Source organism: Gopherus flavomarginatus, chromosome 14 (genome assembly GCF_025201925.1).
Source record: "Gopherus flavomarginatus isolate rGopFla2 chromosome 14, rGopFla2.mat.asm, whole genome shotgun sequence".
Lineage (NCBI taxonomy): Eukaryota > Metazoa > Chordata > Testudines > Testudinidae > Gopherus > Gopherus flavomarginatus.
Window position 1 is genome coordinate 20,759,640 of NC_066630.1, and position 15,972 is coordinate 20,775,611.

The 15,972-nt window shown below is 40.7% G+C and overlaps 1 protein-coding gene across 4 annotated transcripts in view; it reads left to right on the forward strand.

The window, feature by feature from the left end:
* CEP89 (centrosomal protein 89) overlaps positions 1-15,972 on the forward strand; it is a 129,382-nt gene that overhangs the window by 102,539 nt on the left and 10,871 nt on the right. For all 4 annotated transcript variants that reach the window (XM_050923068.1, XM_050923069.1, XM_050923070.1 and 1 more), the window contains one exon: positions 47-216. In XM_050923068.1, the coding sequence (XP_050779025.1) occupies positions 47-216 (170 nt within the window). The remainder of the gene's footprint in view (positions 1-46; positions 217-15,972) is intronic.

The following is a 15,972-nucleotide window of genomic DNA, read 5'->3' on the forward strand; positions in this document are numbered from 1 at the left end:
GAGACTGCCATAACCACGTTTTCCCCATGATCTTCAACTCTCATAGGTATACAAAAAGAAAGCTGCTGGGAAGCTTGGAGACATCAATCTCAAAATGACGGAGCAAGAGAAGGAATTTGCTGGGAAGGCTTCTCAGTACCAGCGTGAAATGAAGCATCTCCAGCGACTGCTGCAAGACAAGCAAGAAACCCTTGATGAAGTGCTGCAGCAGAAAAAGTAAGTCAGTCACAGTCAAAAATAAGCCAGTTGGATTGAGTGGTAAAAAGGGGGCAGCTGCACAGCTGCAGGCAGTTGCTTTTAATCACAACTCCATCTGGTATGCTCTGGGAGCCTTCTCTCACTCATCTCTTAGCTATATAGAAAATACTGAAATGCTCCTTATTGTCTTCTTCCCACCTCCAAAAAATAATCTTACAAGGAAGGAGTTTTCCATGGAAGACTACAGCTGTTCTTAATTAAAAATCCACCCAATGGCTCATTGCATCTCAACAAAAAAGAAATATGTAGCAAATATCAACTTGAATCCAGCCTTTAATTCTTTTGTGTGTCTATACATCACTAGGACATATGATAGTAAATAAATTATCTTTCAGTGAAGACTGAAGTACTGTTTTTGCTGACAGTTTTCTGACAGATGGGAAGTGAAAGCAGTCAGAGAACCTTGTCAGATGAGTACACCGAGAGGGGACTAGTTTTGGAGTGATATATAATGATAACATCTTAATATTCTATTATCCACTACTGTAGACTGCCACCATCAAGAGCACAAAAGGAAAATAAAAATAGTTTAACAGATTTTGACAAGATTATGACTGTCAGTGTTGAAATAGTCTATTAATATAAATAGTTCCTTAAGGAGATTTTTTCCCCTGGTGGTGGAAGACTTAATAGCACATTCCCATTATCGGCATAAAAGCAGCACAATAAGTGAGAGCTAATTAAGCAGTCATATTGCAAGTCACCTCAGCCATGGTGAGATAATATGGATTTTAAAATGATGGAAATCAGAGCTCGAAAAGAGTACCATCTACATCTACAAGATCAGCACAGTTCTGTTTCTTGTTAGTGCATACAGTGTCATTAGATGGCATTCAATTGCCGGTAGATACATAATAAGCATCATTTTGCTGCATCTCTGAAAACTGGCAGAAAAATAGAGTATTCTGATCATTCTTTATTTGTCTGGGAAATGGTTACTTAGGATTTTTACTTATTTAAGTGACTCTTCTCCACGCATGCCTGTGCCAACTGTTTTAAAAAATAACTAGTTAAAGGAGGAGAACTATGTGATATACTTTGCGGTATAAAGCCATCGTGCCATCATATGAGCTTCTTAGATATTGGCTTTATGTCCCCAAGAAAAGGAGGTAAAGTTAGCCAATCTAAACCCCACAGTTGAACAACATTAGTATTGGTATCAAACATTATCTTTCACAGATACACTGACTATACTTAATCACTTTCTTTTCTATACTCTGAATTGACTATTTCTCCTTGATTAAAGACTCTCCTATCAGTAACTTCAATTTTACACTTTTAAGAAGCTACATTTTCACTTGGCATTGTAACATTGTTAATATTACTGCTTTTTCTTTGATTTACCAATATAACAGTAGTGGAAAGTATGGTTTGTGCAAACAATCATACTAATGTCACAAAGAACTATCTTTACATTCAAGCAGTCCCTTTCATAACCGTGTAGTCACTGACTGAATTTACTGATGGTTGCTCAGTCTTGATAACGTTTACTGGAGCATAAAATGATGCATACAGCTGATAGAAAGTACAGTATTGATGTTAGGTTCTGATATCTACTTTCCTATTCATTTTCTAATTCTCCTGTTTTAGTTCAACTCATCTTTTGTATTTTGCTGTGGCAGTTATGTTAAAAAACACTAAACTGAAATAGATAAATACCTGTAGCTGAAAAGCCAGATTAATCCTATTATTATAAAGCTAGGACTATCCTTTTTATTTTTAACTATAAAGATTTTTTAATTTAATATGGTAAGTATCATTAATTATGTTAAAATACCTCACTTATGTTGTTTCATTCACCTCTGAAACACTGTATTGTCAACAAATCAAGATTGCTCTAGCTCTGATTGTCACCTGATAACATATTTACTAGTCATCCCAAGCCAAGCATTTTAAAGGAATGTTAACATATTATAGTATGTCTGCCATATAAAAATTCATTGCTCTTGTCATCTGTCAATTCAATATATTTCTAGCTTTGTAAGGTTTATCTTTATCACTCTCCCCTAACTGACAGAGGAATAAAGTGGAGGGAAGAATTACTTGTAGGTTAGATGTCACTAATCATCTGTAGCTTGGCAACCAGCATCACTAGTGCTGGGACAGTAATGGACTGTTATAGATTTATTTCCTCCAGCACTGTTCAAGGAACAAATCTGCAGAACAGAAAACTGTTTTCAACACATAATTTCAATTATGAACTTAAAATAGTTGGTGATAAAGATAAAAGTATTCTAAATACTAAATAAGATGGGTATAAAATAACTTACCACATGCAGGCTTCATGTATTAGATTGTACATTTGGAATATCCATTTAATTAAAATCAAACTATGTTCAAGAATTTTGAATCAGGAAAGCTGATGTGATAAAACAGTTAACTGAAGATATGTGGACTATTTGGTTAGCAGTGTTTTTGTGTTAATGTTACAGCAATTATTCTTGCTATAAAGCAAATCAAACAATAATTTTAAAGACCCTGACATTAAATTCTAACCAAAAGCAATACACTTAGGTAAATTGAAGAACCTGGGATGATGCAATGTCCTTTCCTCATACTATTTTCTTAAATTTTGTTTTATAACAGAGCTAGGATCAGGATATCAGCTATAACTTTTATTCATACCTTGACAATCTTTGCTTTCATAAGGAGGCTAGATGTACTATAATTATTTATGGGCACTTTATTAAAAAAACCAACAAAGCTATTTCTTATGCCTAAACTTGCTTATGATTGCATGCATTGTTCTAGTTGCTAACAAATGTGGAGGATCTGCCATAAACTCACCTGGCTTTGAGGAGTTGATTGCTAGAAGATGAGCTAGCTTTGAGTGCTATTTTTAAAAACAGCCATTCCTGTTGAGCAGAATTCACAGCTTACAGACTCCTGCAGGGGAGCATATTCAGTCTGCATTTACAACAGTGTCAGAAACAGTCTTCATGAAAATGACTTCCATTTTAAATCTTTGTATGTTAAAAAAAACACTTAAATGGAGTCACATAGAATTATTAAAATATATTATTAAAGAAATATACAAAGCTTTCATGGAGCAACAGGGTCTCTAAATAAACAGTTTCTAAATGGCCAACCTTCTAATTCAAGATGTGATACTAAAAAAGGGTCAAGGACAGCATATTTAAACGATGGTGCTCTAACCTGTGCAAAAATAGTTTTTTCTCCTACACACACATTTTTAACACCTCAATCAATGTAATTAAAGGAACCAAGATCATTTAAAATAGCTGTACAGCATAGATAGCTAAGTGTTATGCCTTTTGCATGACGGTCACACATTTGGCAGTCTTACGATAGAGAGATACTTGTTCAGAAAATTCCTTCTAGCCTAGAGAAAGGAGCACTGGACTGGGAAGGGCTATGATTACTAGGCTCACTCTTCCAAAGATCAATATTAATATTTCTGCCATTCATAAACTGAATAAGGCCTTATACCCCTATCTGGGAATAGAACCCATACCTCTAACGTAACAGACTCACATCGTCTTCCCTTAACCACACTTTAAGAATAAATGTGCCAGTCTAACTGCTTAGCTATACTTCCTGCAACCCCTCCTCTACCCATTGAACCAGAGCCAGTAAAGGAACCCTGGTATCCAGATACCTGACATTCCCCTGCTGTCTCACCAGTAGCTATGTAAGCCACTAATGAAGAGTATATCACACGCCGCGCTCTAGGGTCTGGTCCACATACGCAACAGTTTGTTTCTGCCATGGGTTATCCCTTTAGCTCAAATAATAGAGGATTATGCTGTGGATCTGAATGTCCTGGGCTCAATCCCTGCTGACAACTCACATTTGTATGTCAGTTTTGCCTCCCAGTCCATTTGTGTGTGCGGTTTGAAGTCCTTGCAGATCTGGCAGCTGTCCTCTATATGAGTCTCTCCCAGACAATTCAGACAACTGCAATGCAGGTTGCTCAGGGGAATTGCCTCGCCACAGTAAGGACAGGGCCTGAAGCCCAGTGACCGAGGCATGCCTCCGCATCAGGTAACAAATGAGCTCCAATAACTGATAGAGAAAAAACTCCAAACACTTATTGACTAAAAACTAACTATTTACAAGTAACTCAACTACATACACTATAAAAAACAGTGAAAAATCACTTGGAAAGTTTGCTGAAGCAAAAATTGCAGTTTCAGCAACTGCTGTGGGCAATAAGAAGGAACTGAGGGGGCGCAGGCCAGGCCCTTTATATTGGCTCTGTGAGTGCATGGCACCACAGGGCGTCAGAGCCAATCTGATGGATACAACTGAGGGAAAAATTTCCAGCAATTGTCCTTGGAGTGCACACAAACCTACATTGGAATAGACATGTGCAAGCACTTGAAGAACCGATTGCTTCATAGATATCAATGTATAAGTAATAGTATATAGTATATAAATGTTGATATGCACATGGTTTATAAATACGCCAATAGATTAATGAAAAAAGATAAACATGAAGTGACAGACGATGTGTGTGAATACATATGAATATATTACCATACACATATTATAAATGTATAAACCTTAACTGTGGGTAGAAGCATAAGAATATACAACTGCCTATATAAAGTGATACAGGTAGTCACAAATAACATACAGGTAAGTAGTTATGAACATGTTACCATAATATATGTATTAAATAAACCTAAATCTCTGACTGCAGAAGCTAGGATTGGATGACAGGGTGAATTACTTGATACATTTAATTCCCTCTGAAGCATCTGGCATTGGCCACTTTCAGAAGACAGGCTACTGGACTAGATGGACCATTGGTCTGACTCAGTATAGTCATTCTGAAGTTATTAGGTTCTTATGTTAAATAAGACTTATAAATGTAGATATAAATATAAGTAGAAATAAGGAGATAATGGTAATACAGTTACTATGAATATATAGATATACATACGTTGGTGTATCAATATATTAAAATATTATACTGTCATGTCTAACAGTACTGATTATACCCTATAACACTATTAAATATACAGATAAGTCAGATATATGTACATGAGTTTCCTGGTTTTTCAAGTCACAGTTCCTTGTTCTTCAGGGCTTAAAGTCTCCTCTTTCTTTTCCTTTGAGAGGATCATGCTGTTACCCTTACAGAGATCTGATCTCAGTTCCTCTAGTGCTTGCTGGGGGTACTGAAGTATTTCACAGAGTCTGTCAGCTTCATTAGGAGACTCATAAGATATTAATACAGCTCAGATATCGTATCACCTGAGAGCTTGTTTGATGCCATTAAATACTTCTGTCTTGCTTAAATTTACCCATCAGTCTAGATACAAAGAAAATTTAAAATCCCTGTACTTGAATTCCTTTTTTCCTACCAGCAGATATCCTCTTAACTTTGTTATTAAACCTTAGCATTTTAAAAGTGATGGGTCTAGGATTCTTGTTCTCTCTCCTGGCCTCTGCCACTCAATGAGCCCTTTCAATCTCCAGGGGCGGCAAGCCGGGATCTAATTCCAGTACCTCAGAGAGTATGTTCTGGAGAAAGCTAATCATGTGTTTTTTCCTTCCAGCCCTTCAGAGATCCTCACTAACCACAAATAACTCCTGTGTCATTTGTTTTCAAGATCTCGCTTTTCCTCAAGACTGGGTTAGTCCATGCCTTATAGAAGCATTCTGCCTTTTAACCTCCTTCAGTTCAATGGCAGTTTTTCATAGTTCTCTAAATAGGTCAAATAAGCCTTGACTTCCCCCACATCTTTAGAGAGCCCATGTATATCTTGAGATAAAAGATGAAACTTGGTAGTTTGAAAGTCCTTCATAGCTGCAAAGTCCTCTCTGTGAGACTGCTGGATTTTCTCAGCCATACTTTTCTTTGGAGACTCATGGGTATGTCTTCACTATGAAATTAGGTCGATTTAATAAAAGTCGATTTTTTAGAAATCTATTTGATACTGTTGTTTGTGTGTCCCCCCACTAAGTGTATTAAGTTGGCAGTGTGCGTCCACAGTTCCAAGGCTAGCGTTGACTTACGGAGCGTTGCACTGTGGTAGCTATCCTGCAGTTTCCGTCCCCCATTGGAATTCTGGGTTGTGCTCCCAATGCCTGATGGGGCAACAATATTGTTGTGAGTAGTTCTGGGTACATGTCATCAGACCCCCTCCACCACCGTGAAAGCAATGGGAAAAAATCATTTCTGGTCTTTTTTCCTGGGTCACCCGTGCAGATGACATACCACGGCAAGCATTGAGCCCGCTCAGCTCACTGTCATTGTACGTCTCCTGGGTGCTGCTGACAGATGCGGTACTGCAGTGCTACACAGCAGCAGCTCCTTGCCTTTGCAAGTTGGCAAAGACGGTTAGCAGTCATACTGTGCCATCTGCTGCTGTCTCCTGGTTGCTCCTAGCCGGCCTCAGTGAGGTCGATCAGGGTTGCCTGGGCAGACATGGGTGCTCCTGGTCGGCTAACTTCAACGTCTTCCTCCTCCTCGTCCCCTAAATCTGCACCCCTGTTGTATGAGAGTCCATTGATGGACTCAAAGCACGGGGTGGGGTACTTGTAGGGGCACGCTCTAGAATGGCATGCAGCTCATCATAGAAGCGGCATGTCTGGGGGTTTGCCTCTCTGGTTTTTTGGTAGGCTTGCCTCAGCTCCTTAAGTTTCACACAGCACTGCTGCGGGTCCCTGTTATAACCTCTGTCCTTCATGGCCTTTGAGATTTTTCAAATATTCCGGCATTTCGTCTTTTGGAACAGAGTTTGGATAGCACAGATTCGTCTTCCCATACAGTGATCAGATCCAGTACCTCCCATTCGGTCCATGCTGGAGCTCTTTTGTGACTCTGGGACTCCATGGTTACCTCTGCTGATGAGCTGTGCATGGTCACCTGTGCTGATCAGTTCACGACGCTTGGCAAACAGGAAATGAAATTCAAAAATTCACAGGGCCTTTCCTGTCTACCTGGCCAGTGCATCGGAGTTGAGAGTGCTGTCCAGAGCAGTCATAATGGAGCACTCTGGGATAGCTCCCTGAGGCCAGTACCATCCAATTGCATCTACACTACCCCATATTCGACCCAGGAAGGTTGATTTCGGCACTAATCCCCTCATCAGGTAGGAGTACTGAAATTGATTTTAAGAGCCCTTTAAATCAACAAAAATGGCTTTGTTGTGTGGATGGGTGCAGGGTTAAATCGATCTAATGCTGCTAAATTCGACCTAAACTCGTAGTGTAGACCAGGGCTCAGGCTTGGGTCATTTGGCATTTCTATTTTTCCCAGCAGGATTCATAACACAACTAAAAGGGTCCTCCTCACCTAATTAGTAAATTTCTGACAAAGTTATGGTTTAGCTACTTGAGAGGCCTTAATTGATGAGGATTAGTGCATGAGGGTTGAGGAGACCAAGAGTCAAGCAGCCAACTTCCCTATAGGTCACATGACACCCTCCCCTCAAGCCCTAAATGGAAAACAGGACCTGAATGTCTCAGGGCATTGCTAATGAGATAGAACTTTTTCACCTGAGTAACCAGTTTGAACCTAGCCTAGCCTGGTACAGATTAACAGTTGTTTTCATCTAATAGGTGGTTGTAGAAGGACTAACTGAGTTAAGTTCCTCAGTTTGTCACCTTTGGCAGGGAAGGTGTTATGTCTCTAACTGAAGCAAAGTTGCAAACTTGAAATTGACACAGAGATTACTAAATAGTGATATTTTATATTAAAGTACCAGGCAATTACACATGCTACATACAACACGGAATAGAGGGTTAAGACTCCTAGGGTTCAGAATACTACTGCTAATGTGCTAGGTGCTGCACAGTGTAGCAAGGGTAAGGATGCAGTTGGTTGACTTAATGTTGTAAAATCTTGTGGGATGGATGTATGAAATGATCAACATCTGTGCAAACAAGGCTGTGGCTGTCTATACTAGAGACCTTACAGCAGCATAGCTGTACCGCTGCAGTTGCACCACTGTAAGGTCTCCCATGTAGCCAATCTATGCCGATGGGAGAGAGCTCTCCTGTAGGCATAATTAAACCATCCTCAACAAGCAGCAATTATGTCAGCAGGATAGCAACATAGCGCCATCCACATCGGCACTTCTGTTGAGGTAATTTATGGCGGTTGGGGTGTATCTTTTCACACCCTTCAGCAACATAAGTTTTGACGAAAGTGCTAGCATAGACATAGTGTGAGTACTTTTTCCAGACCTGAAGAAGAGCTCTGTAAGCTCTCAAGCTTCTCTCTCTCACCAACAGAAGCTGGTCCAACAAAAGATATTACTTCACTCACCTTCTCACTCCAATATCCTGGAACCAAGAAAGCTATAGCAATCCTGCATATTTAATTATTGTAATTCTCTTAGAATATTTAGAAAACATGTTCCATATATCTGGTTATCTTGGTGGTGTATCTGTAACTTTGTTTTCCTTTTCCATGAGCCAAGCGTCACCAGTGCAGTAGTAGTCTTTCCATTTTTGCAGCTCCATTCCAAGTGTAATCTGTTATTTATAATTCTTTAGGCTGTCTTCTTTTACCTAAGTTGTTTCCTGCAGCATAACGTATATCAATTTTTCCCAGAGGTTCTCATCAGATGTTGGAGTAGCTGAGCTGCAGTGGAAACTCCTAGTACACTGCTGGGTCTACTAACTTCTTGACATTCAACATTTATCTCTTTGTCTTGTCTGCTTCCTCAGTTTGTCCTAACATTTACAAGAAAGTGATCACTAGAAACAACCTGAGAAGAGACAGTTTTCCCCAAAAAACAAACCAACAAAAATTATTGTTGTTTACTAAAGACATTTTGATAGCTTCTAAAGGAAGAATGTACACATTCCATGTTCTTTCAAACTGACATTTAGGATTCCCTTGAGAGAATTCCTGTTCCCAGTATTTCTTAACTTTTACAGCCTTCTTCCAAAAATACTGGAAATTCACAGTAACCTTTTGCCCCACAAAGCTCAGAAGAATTTGGTGTGATTTTCCCACTTAACATAGGTAATATTCGATTGATGCTATTATTTGTTTATAGAGCAGGCTTATGAAGAATATCGTTTCACACATCTTTCTTTAAATTAAATGTTATATCTACATATGTAATAATCTAAGTTGTGAATAGCTGCAGGGTAAGAAATCAGGTTTGCTATCACATCTTATTTATGTTTCTGAACACAGCTTTTCCTTCCTCTATGATTTTTCTATGTCACACCATATTATATCATATAAATCCTCTGCAGTGGTACAGTACATAGTAATTTGTCACAGCTGTTACACTTTCTGAAGAAATGGCATGGCTGTTTTGCACTTGTAAAGTACGAGCCTGAAAATCTTGACTAAATTTCCTGTGTTCATCCTCAGAAAAGGTGCAGCAATACAAAACTTTGCAATGCTATATAATCAGAGGAAAGGGTCCATATAGTCTTATGCCTGAGGTTTTCGGATGAAATTATCATGAAGTGTTCTGGTTGTGGGGTTGGTCTTTGTGATGAGGATGCTTATCACTACAGAGTGGACTGAGATAGCTAATTCATGAACTAGAAGACTGAATTAGGATTTAGTTAGTTTAACTTCTGTGCCAGGGAAGATAATGGAGCAGGTAATTAAGAAATCATCTGCAAACACTTGGAAGGTGGTAAGGTGATAGGGAATAGCCAGCATGGATTTGTAAAGAACAAATCGTGTCAAACTAATCTGATAGCGTTCTTTGATAGGATAACGAGCCTTGTGGATAAGGGAGAAGCGGTGGATGTGATATACCTAGACTTTAGTAAGGCATTTGATACGGTCTCGCATGATATTCTTATAGATAAACTAGGAAAGTACAATTTAGATGGGGCTACTATAAGGTGGGTGCATAACTGGCTGGATAACCGTACTCAGAGAGTAGTTGTTAATGGCTCCCAATCCTGCTGGAAAGGTATAACAAGTGGGGTTCCGCAGGGGTCTGTTTTGGGACCAGTCCTGTTCAATATCTTCATCAACGATTTAGATGTTGGCATAGAAAGTACGCTCATTAAGTTTGCGGACGATACCAAACTGGGAGGGATTGCAACTGCTTTGGAGGACAGGGTCAAAATTCAAAATGATCTGGACAAATTGGAGAAATGGTCTGAGGTAAACAGGATGAAGTTCAATAAAGATAAATGCAAAGTGCTCCACTTAGGAAGGAACAATCAGTTTCACACATACAGAATGGGAAGAGACTGTCTAGGAAGGAGTATGGCAGAAAGAGATCTAGGGGTCATAGTAGACCACAAGCTTAATATGAGTCAACAGTGTGATACTGTTGCAAAAAAAGCAAACGTGATTCTGGGATGCATTAACAGGTGTGTTGTAAACAAGACACGAGAAGTCATTCTTCCGCTTTACTCTGTGCTGGTCAGGCCTCAGCTGGAGTATTGTGTCCAGTTCTGGGCACCGCATTTCAAGAAAGATGTGGAGAAATTGGAGAGGGTCCAGAGAAGAGCAACAAGAATGATTAAAGGTCTTGAGAACATGACCTATGAAGGAAGGCTGAAGGAATTGGGTTTGTTTAGTTTGGAAAAGAGAAGACTGAGAGGGGACATGATAGCAGTTTTCAGGTATCTAAAAGGGTGTCATCAGGAGGAGGGAGAAAACTTGTTCACCTTAGCCTCCAATGATAGAACAAGAAACAATGGGCTTAAACTGCAGCAAGGGAGATTTAGGTTGGACATTAGGAAAAAGTTTCTAACTGTCAGGGTAGTTAAACACTGGAATAGATTGCCTAGGGAAGTTGTGGAATCTCCATCTCTGGAGATATTTAAGAGTAGGTTAGATAAATGTCTATTAGGGATGGTCTAGACAATATTTGGTTCTGCCATGAGGGCAGGGGACTGGACTCGATGACCTCTCGAGGTCTCTTCCAGTCCTAGAGTCTATGAATCTATGAGGATCTGAGATAAATAGAGGTTCAATTTTGGGAAAAATCACTGAATCTGCCTTTGCTCTCCTAAAACATCTTAGTATTAACGCTTTTTGGTAGCAGCAAGTAGGGTATTCAGTCTCATCACTCTTTAGCTTAGTTGTGATTTTAATTGCATTTTCATCTTTAATAAGTTAGGCAATCATTTGTTAATGACAAACAGACAGAAGGTTATTATCTTGTACAGTCGTGTTTAGAACTGGGATTTTTATTCACTGCTGGAGGAATGTCCACTTTTAAAATACTAATTTTACATGTACAATTATTAACTCTTGACCAAAATGAAGAGATGGCACAGAAGACAGAATGATGTTTAGCACAGTTCTATGAGAGGAAATCTTCTAAACTAAGGGCCTTTACAGACAATGTCAAAACAGGATGCTAATGCCAGGGCAGGATCTGAAGAAATTTGTTCTGGAGAGGTGCAACAGGTCCCTGTGAAGTAGGAGCATTACATGGAAAATATGGGCAAAGAGTGGTGTAAAAAGAGGAGAAAACCTGAACCTTTAATGGAAACCCAGGATTAACAGATCTCCCTTTTATTGCCTCCAAGTTTTAGGACTGTACTGGCCTTGCAGTGATTAAATCCAGATTCCGGTGACTGAAAAGGGCAATAGCAAGCCAGACCCTGCCACCCTGCCAAAAAACAAACAAACAAAGAAAACCTTTCAGGCTCCAGTAGGCTCAGAAAATTCAAGTTACCCTCTTCCTGTTCTGAGCAGTGCTGGGCTGCCATTTTGATTGGACTGGGAGTTTGTTTTATTTATGAAGAGCCTTGTATGACTCCCTATACTTTTGCATATGTGTTCATTTATAAGAATTTAAAACAAAACAAGTATAATATCAGTGGATAGAAAGACAGCCCACTGTTGCCAGCCACAACCTCGTGATAATACCCTCCTCTCAGTAGCTGACTACAGAACAAATAGCTACATTACGAAGATGTCTTGCACCATATACTGTAGGCTACCACACTCTGACTGTGGCATAGTGCAAACAAAAGCCAAGGGCATATATGATGAACTTCCTTACAGCAACATGCTTTGACCAAAATAAAGTCAGCAGGCAGCTTCAGCTGCTTTATTTCCAGTTTATTTAAGTTTTATTTAGGATCCTTCAAAGGCTCCCTTGCTGTTGAGGCCATATTCAAGAGGTGCAAACCCAAATTGACTTTTAAGGTTAGCCACTTCAAATATGCTTGCTTTTTTATTATTTTAAATATATCAATACAGCTAACATTGAACTGAGCAATGCATGAAGGAAAAGTGACACGTCAAAGAATTTATATTCTGATCTCTATTTCTTTTGCCTTCTCAGCCCCTCATTTTTGTCAGGTACCTTGTAGACATTAAACTGCAGTTCAGAGTTGAGCCCTCCTTAGTTTTGTCTCATCACTGCATTAAAATCTTGATGCCTTGAAGTTCACCAAACCATAACCACAACCCAGGAGGGCTCTTGCTGTTGGAAATTAAAGGCAGAGTGCTGAAATAATAATAATTAAAAAAACAAATATCTACCACATTATGATCTCAAGGTTTCTTTGCCTCTCTATATTCCAGCCACTTAGAAAGAAATAAATCTGTTATAAGGCTGGATGGTGGCCCAATACTTAATTCTCCGCACTCCGCACTACCACCTGAGAAACCCAGATTGAGCTCGATTCCTGGGATAGCAGGAGCTAGGAGCTGTTCAGACAACATGCTGAAGTACCAGTGAAGAGAAAGCACCTTGAGTGCAGACCATCCCAGAGTAGAGTCCATTACAGAGAACAACGGCCTGTCCATGCCAGAATAAAAAAGTATAGTTTTCAAAACATAATAGTTACTACATGCAGACAGCGCACACTGGATTTTAACATGCTAGCTGGCAGAGATGAATTCTAGAAGAGAGGCTAGAGTTCACCGTGACCAGCTGAAACTTGTTGAAATCCAACCTTCCCCCCATGCCCCAGGACGTAAAAATGTATTTGAGTGGATGCAAATATGTATTTCACCCAGGTGTGTATGTGCCTAGCACACCGGAGCTGGAAAAGCTTTCTGCAGCAGTACCTGTCAGGGCAGTGCATGCACCTGGCACTTCCTTATGGCCCCTCCAAAGGTGATAAAAAGGTGGCACCACCTGGACTCCGTTCAGTTCCCTTTTACGGACCAAGCTCATGTGGCCTCACACCGCTGAGATCTGAAAATGATTGTACCCTTCTTAAAGGTAACGAATCCATCAAAGAGTTCTGGAAGGAACACTACCAGAAGCTTCTAAATCGAGAATCAGCTATGACTGACAACACCATCGACTCCATCCCTCAGCACCCAATCTGGGAAACTTCTGCCAACCCACCAACACCTGAGGAGGTCTGCAAAGCAATTAAACAAATGAAGAACAATAAAGCCCCAGGTTGTGATGGCATACCACCTGAAGTATTGAAAACGGGAGGAGAAACAATGATTAACTACCTTCATTTGCTGCTCCTCAAAATCTGGAACACCAAAGAAATCCACGTTGACTTACATAATACTAGCGTCATCACCATTTTCAAAAAGGGAGACAGGGCCAACTATCAAGGCATTGCCCTCCTCTCCATCACTGAGAAGATTATTGCTAGAATCTTACTGAATTGCCTGCTCCCTCTTGCAAAGGAAATATTTCCAGAGTCCCAGTGACGAAGTGGGTATTCACCCATGAAAACTTATGCTTCAATACATCTATTAGTCTGTAAGGTGCCACAGGACTCTTTGTTGCTTTTTGCAGAGTCCCAGTGTGGCTTCAGACCAACACAAGGCACCACTGACATGATTTTCGCAGGCAGATCCAGGAAAAATGTCACCACCACGACCAGGAGTTGTATATAGCCTTTATCGATCTAACCAAAGCCTTTACTCTGTCAACCGTGAGGCTGTGTGGAAAATCATGTCAAAGTTTAGCTGCCCAAGCAAATTTATCACCATTGTAAGACTCCTCCATGACCAGATGACTGTCTCCATCCTGTACAGTGGCTCTACCTGTGAACTCTTTGTCATCCGAACTGGGGTAAAACAAGGCTTTGTACTCACACGCACCCTTTTCTCCATTTTCTTGGCATCTATGAAAACACTGACCCAAGACAATCCACCACAGGGCGGTAGGCATCCAATATCAGATTGACGGCAACCTCTTCAACCTTTCTCATCTCTGTGCCAGAAATAAAGTAATATCGGCAACTATAACGGACTCCAGTATGCAGATGATTGTCCTGTAGTTGCACAAAGGAGGATCTACAAATAGCCCTTAATAGCTTCTCTGAAATTTACAAAAGCCTAGGGCTAACTGTGAACATCAGCAAAACAAAATTTCTCCACCAGCCAGCTCTTGGTCAATCATCAGATCCAGCAAGGAAGATATACATTTGCAAAGAAGAACTGTGCCAGCCTTGCCTTTGGCAGACTGTCTTGCCAGGTGTTCAACAATCACAACATGAGAACACACACTAGACTTTTAGGTTATAAAGTGGTAGTAATCCCAACTCTGTTCTATGGCTGTGAGACTTGGGTGACCTAAAGAAAACACCTGAAAAACCTGTACGCCCAACTCACCAAAGGAGAAGGGAAACAGGGAGGCCAAAAGAAACACTTCAAAGATATTCGCAAGATAAACATCAGGAGATGTGGCATTGACACCACACACTGGGGAGACAGTAGCCCAGGATCGGGATAACTGGCAAAGACTTGTCAGAGAGGGAATGTCCATTTTTGAGGAAAATCGTCTTGCCCTGGTTGGAGAAAAATGCCAGAAAAGAAAGGACAGACAACTGTCACGCAGCAATTGCAGCCCAACCCAGACTTCTATCATCACCTGCAAGTCTGCTAATGAGTCTGTGGTTCAAGGATCAGACTCCTCAGTCACCAAAGGACCAATAAAAAAATAAAACCTATGAAAGATCGTCATCGACCTTGAGGCATTGACAGCGACCACTCACAGCTGAGTTGGAACTCCGTGGATGGTTCTCACACCTTTTTCTGTGATATAGCTAGCTCTTAGCTTATTTCATTCTGTACATAGTTAGCAGTTAGTATCCTTTAGACAGGTTTCCTTTATTGTTTTCAATTTTTATTTATAGTTTATTTGTTAATGTAGTTGGTGGTGCTATGCTCCAGGGATACGCAGCACTCTCCGGACTTCAAGCACTGACCTTTGTGTGAGGTATCTATTCCTAATAGCGATCCCTATACACATTGTTGCTGTATCTTGAGGAAGGACACATCAAGGAGAGGAGCTACATTTGCCACTCCTTGAAGAAACATACTCAAGTTTCCAGGGATCTACACCTCAAGCTGCACCTCTTGGAACAGGCCAGAGGCCTAGCTCAGCACTGGCACCAGATCATTCTGTCCATGCATAGTCAACTGTTACTATGGCAGAGAGTTCGAACAGACCTTTAGCTTGCACTCCTCTTCATGGAAAAGGAGAGGACAATCTTTCTCTTGTAGGGTCCCTCTAGGGTGACAGATGTCCTGATAAAATTGGGATATTTAACTCTGTCCTGCGTCCTGACCGATGTATGATCGGGATGCCATTTGTCCCAATATTGTAGGGTTCCCAGGTGTCCAGTTTGGATGGGGCTGGCAGGCTCCCTACCTGGCTCAGTGCAGCTCCCTGGAAATGGTGACATCTTCCGCTGGGTCCTGGGCACAGGGACGGCCAGGGGGGTTCCAAATGCTGCCCTGCCATGAGTGCCTGCTGCACAGCTTCCATTGGCCAGGAAACGCTGTGGGTGAGGCAGCGCGCAGAGCCACCTAGCCGCGCCTTTGCCTGGGACCCAGAAGCAGAGTTGCCACTTCTGGGGAGC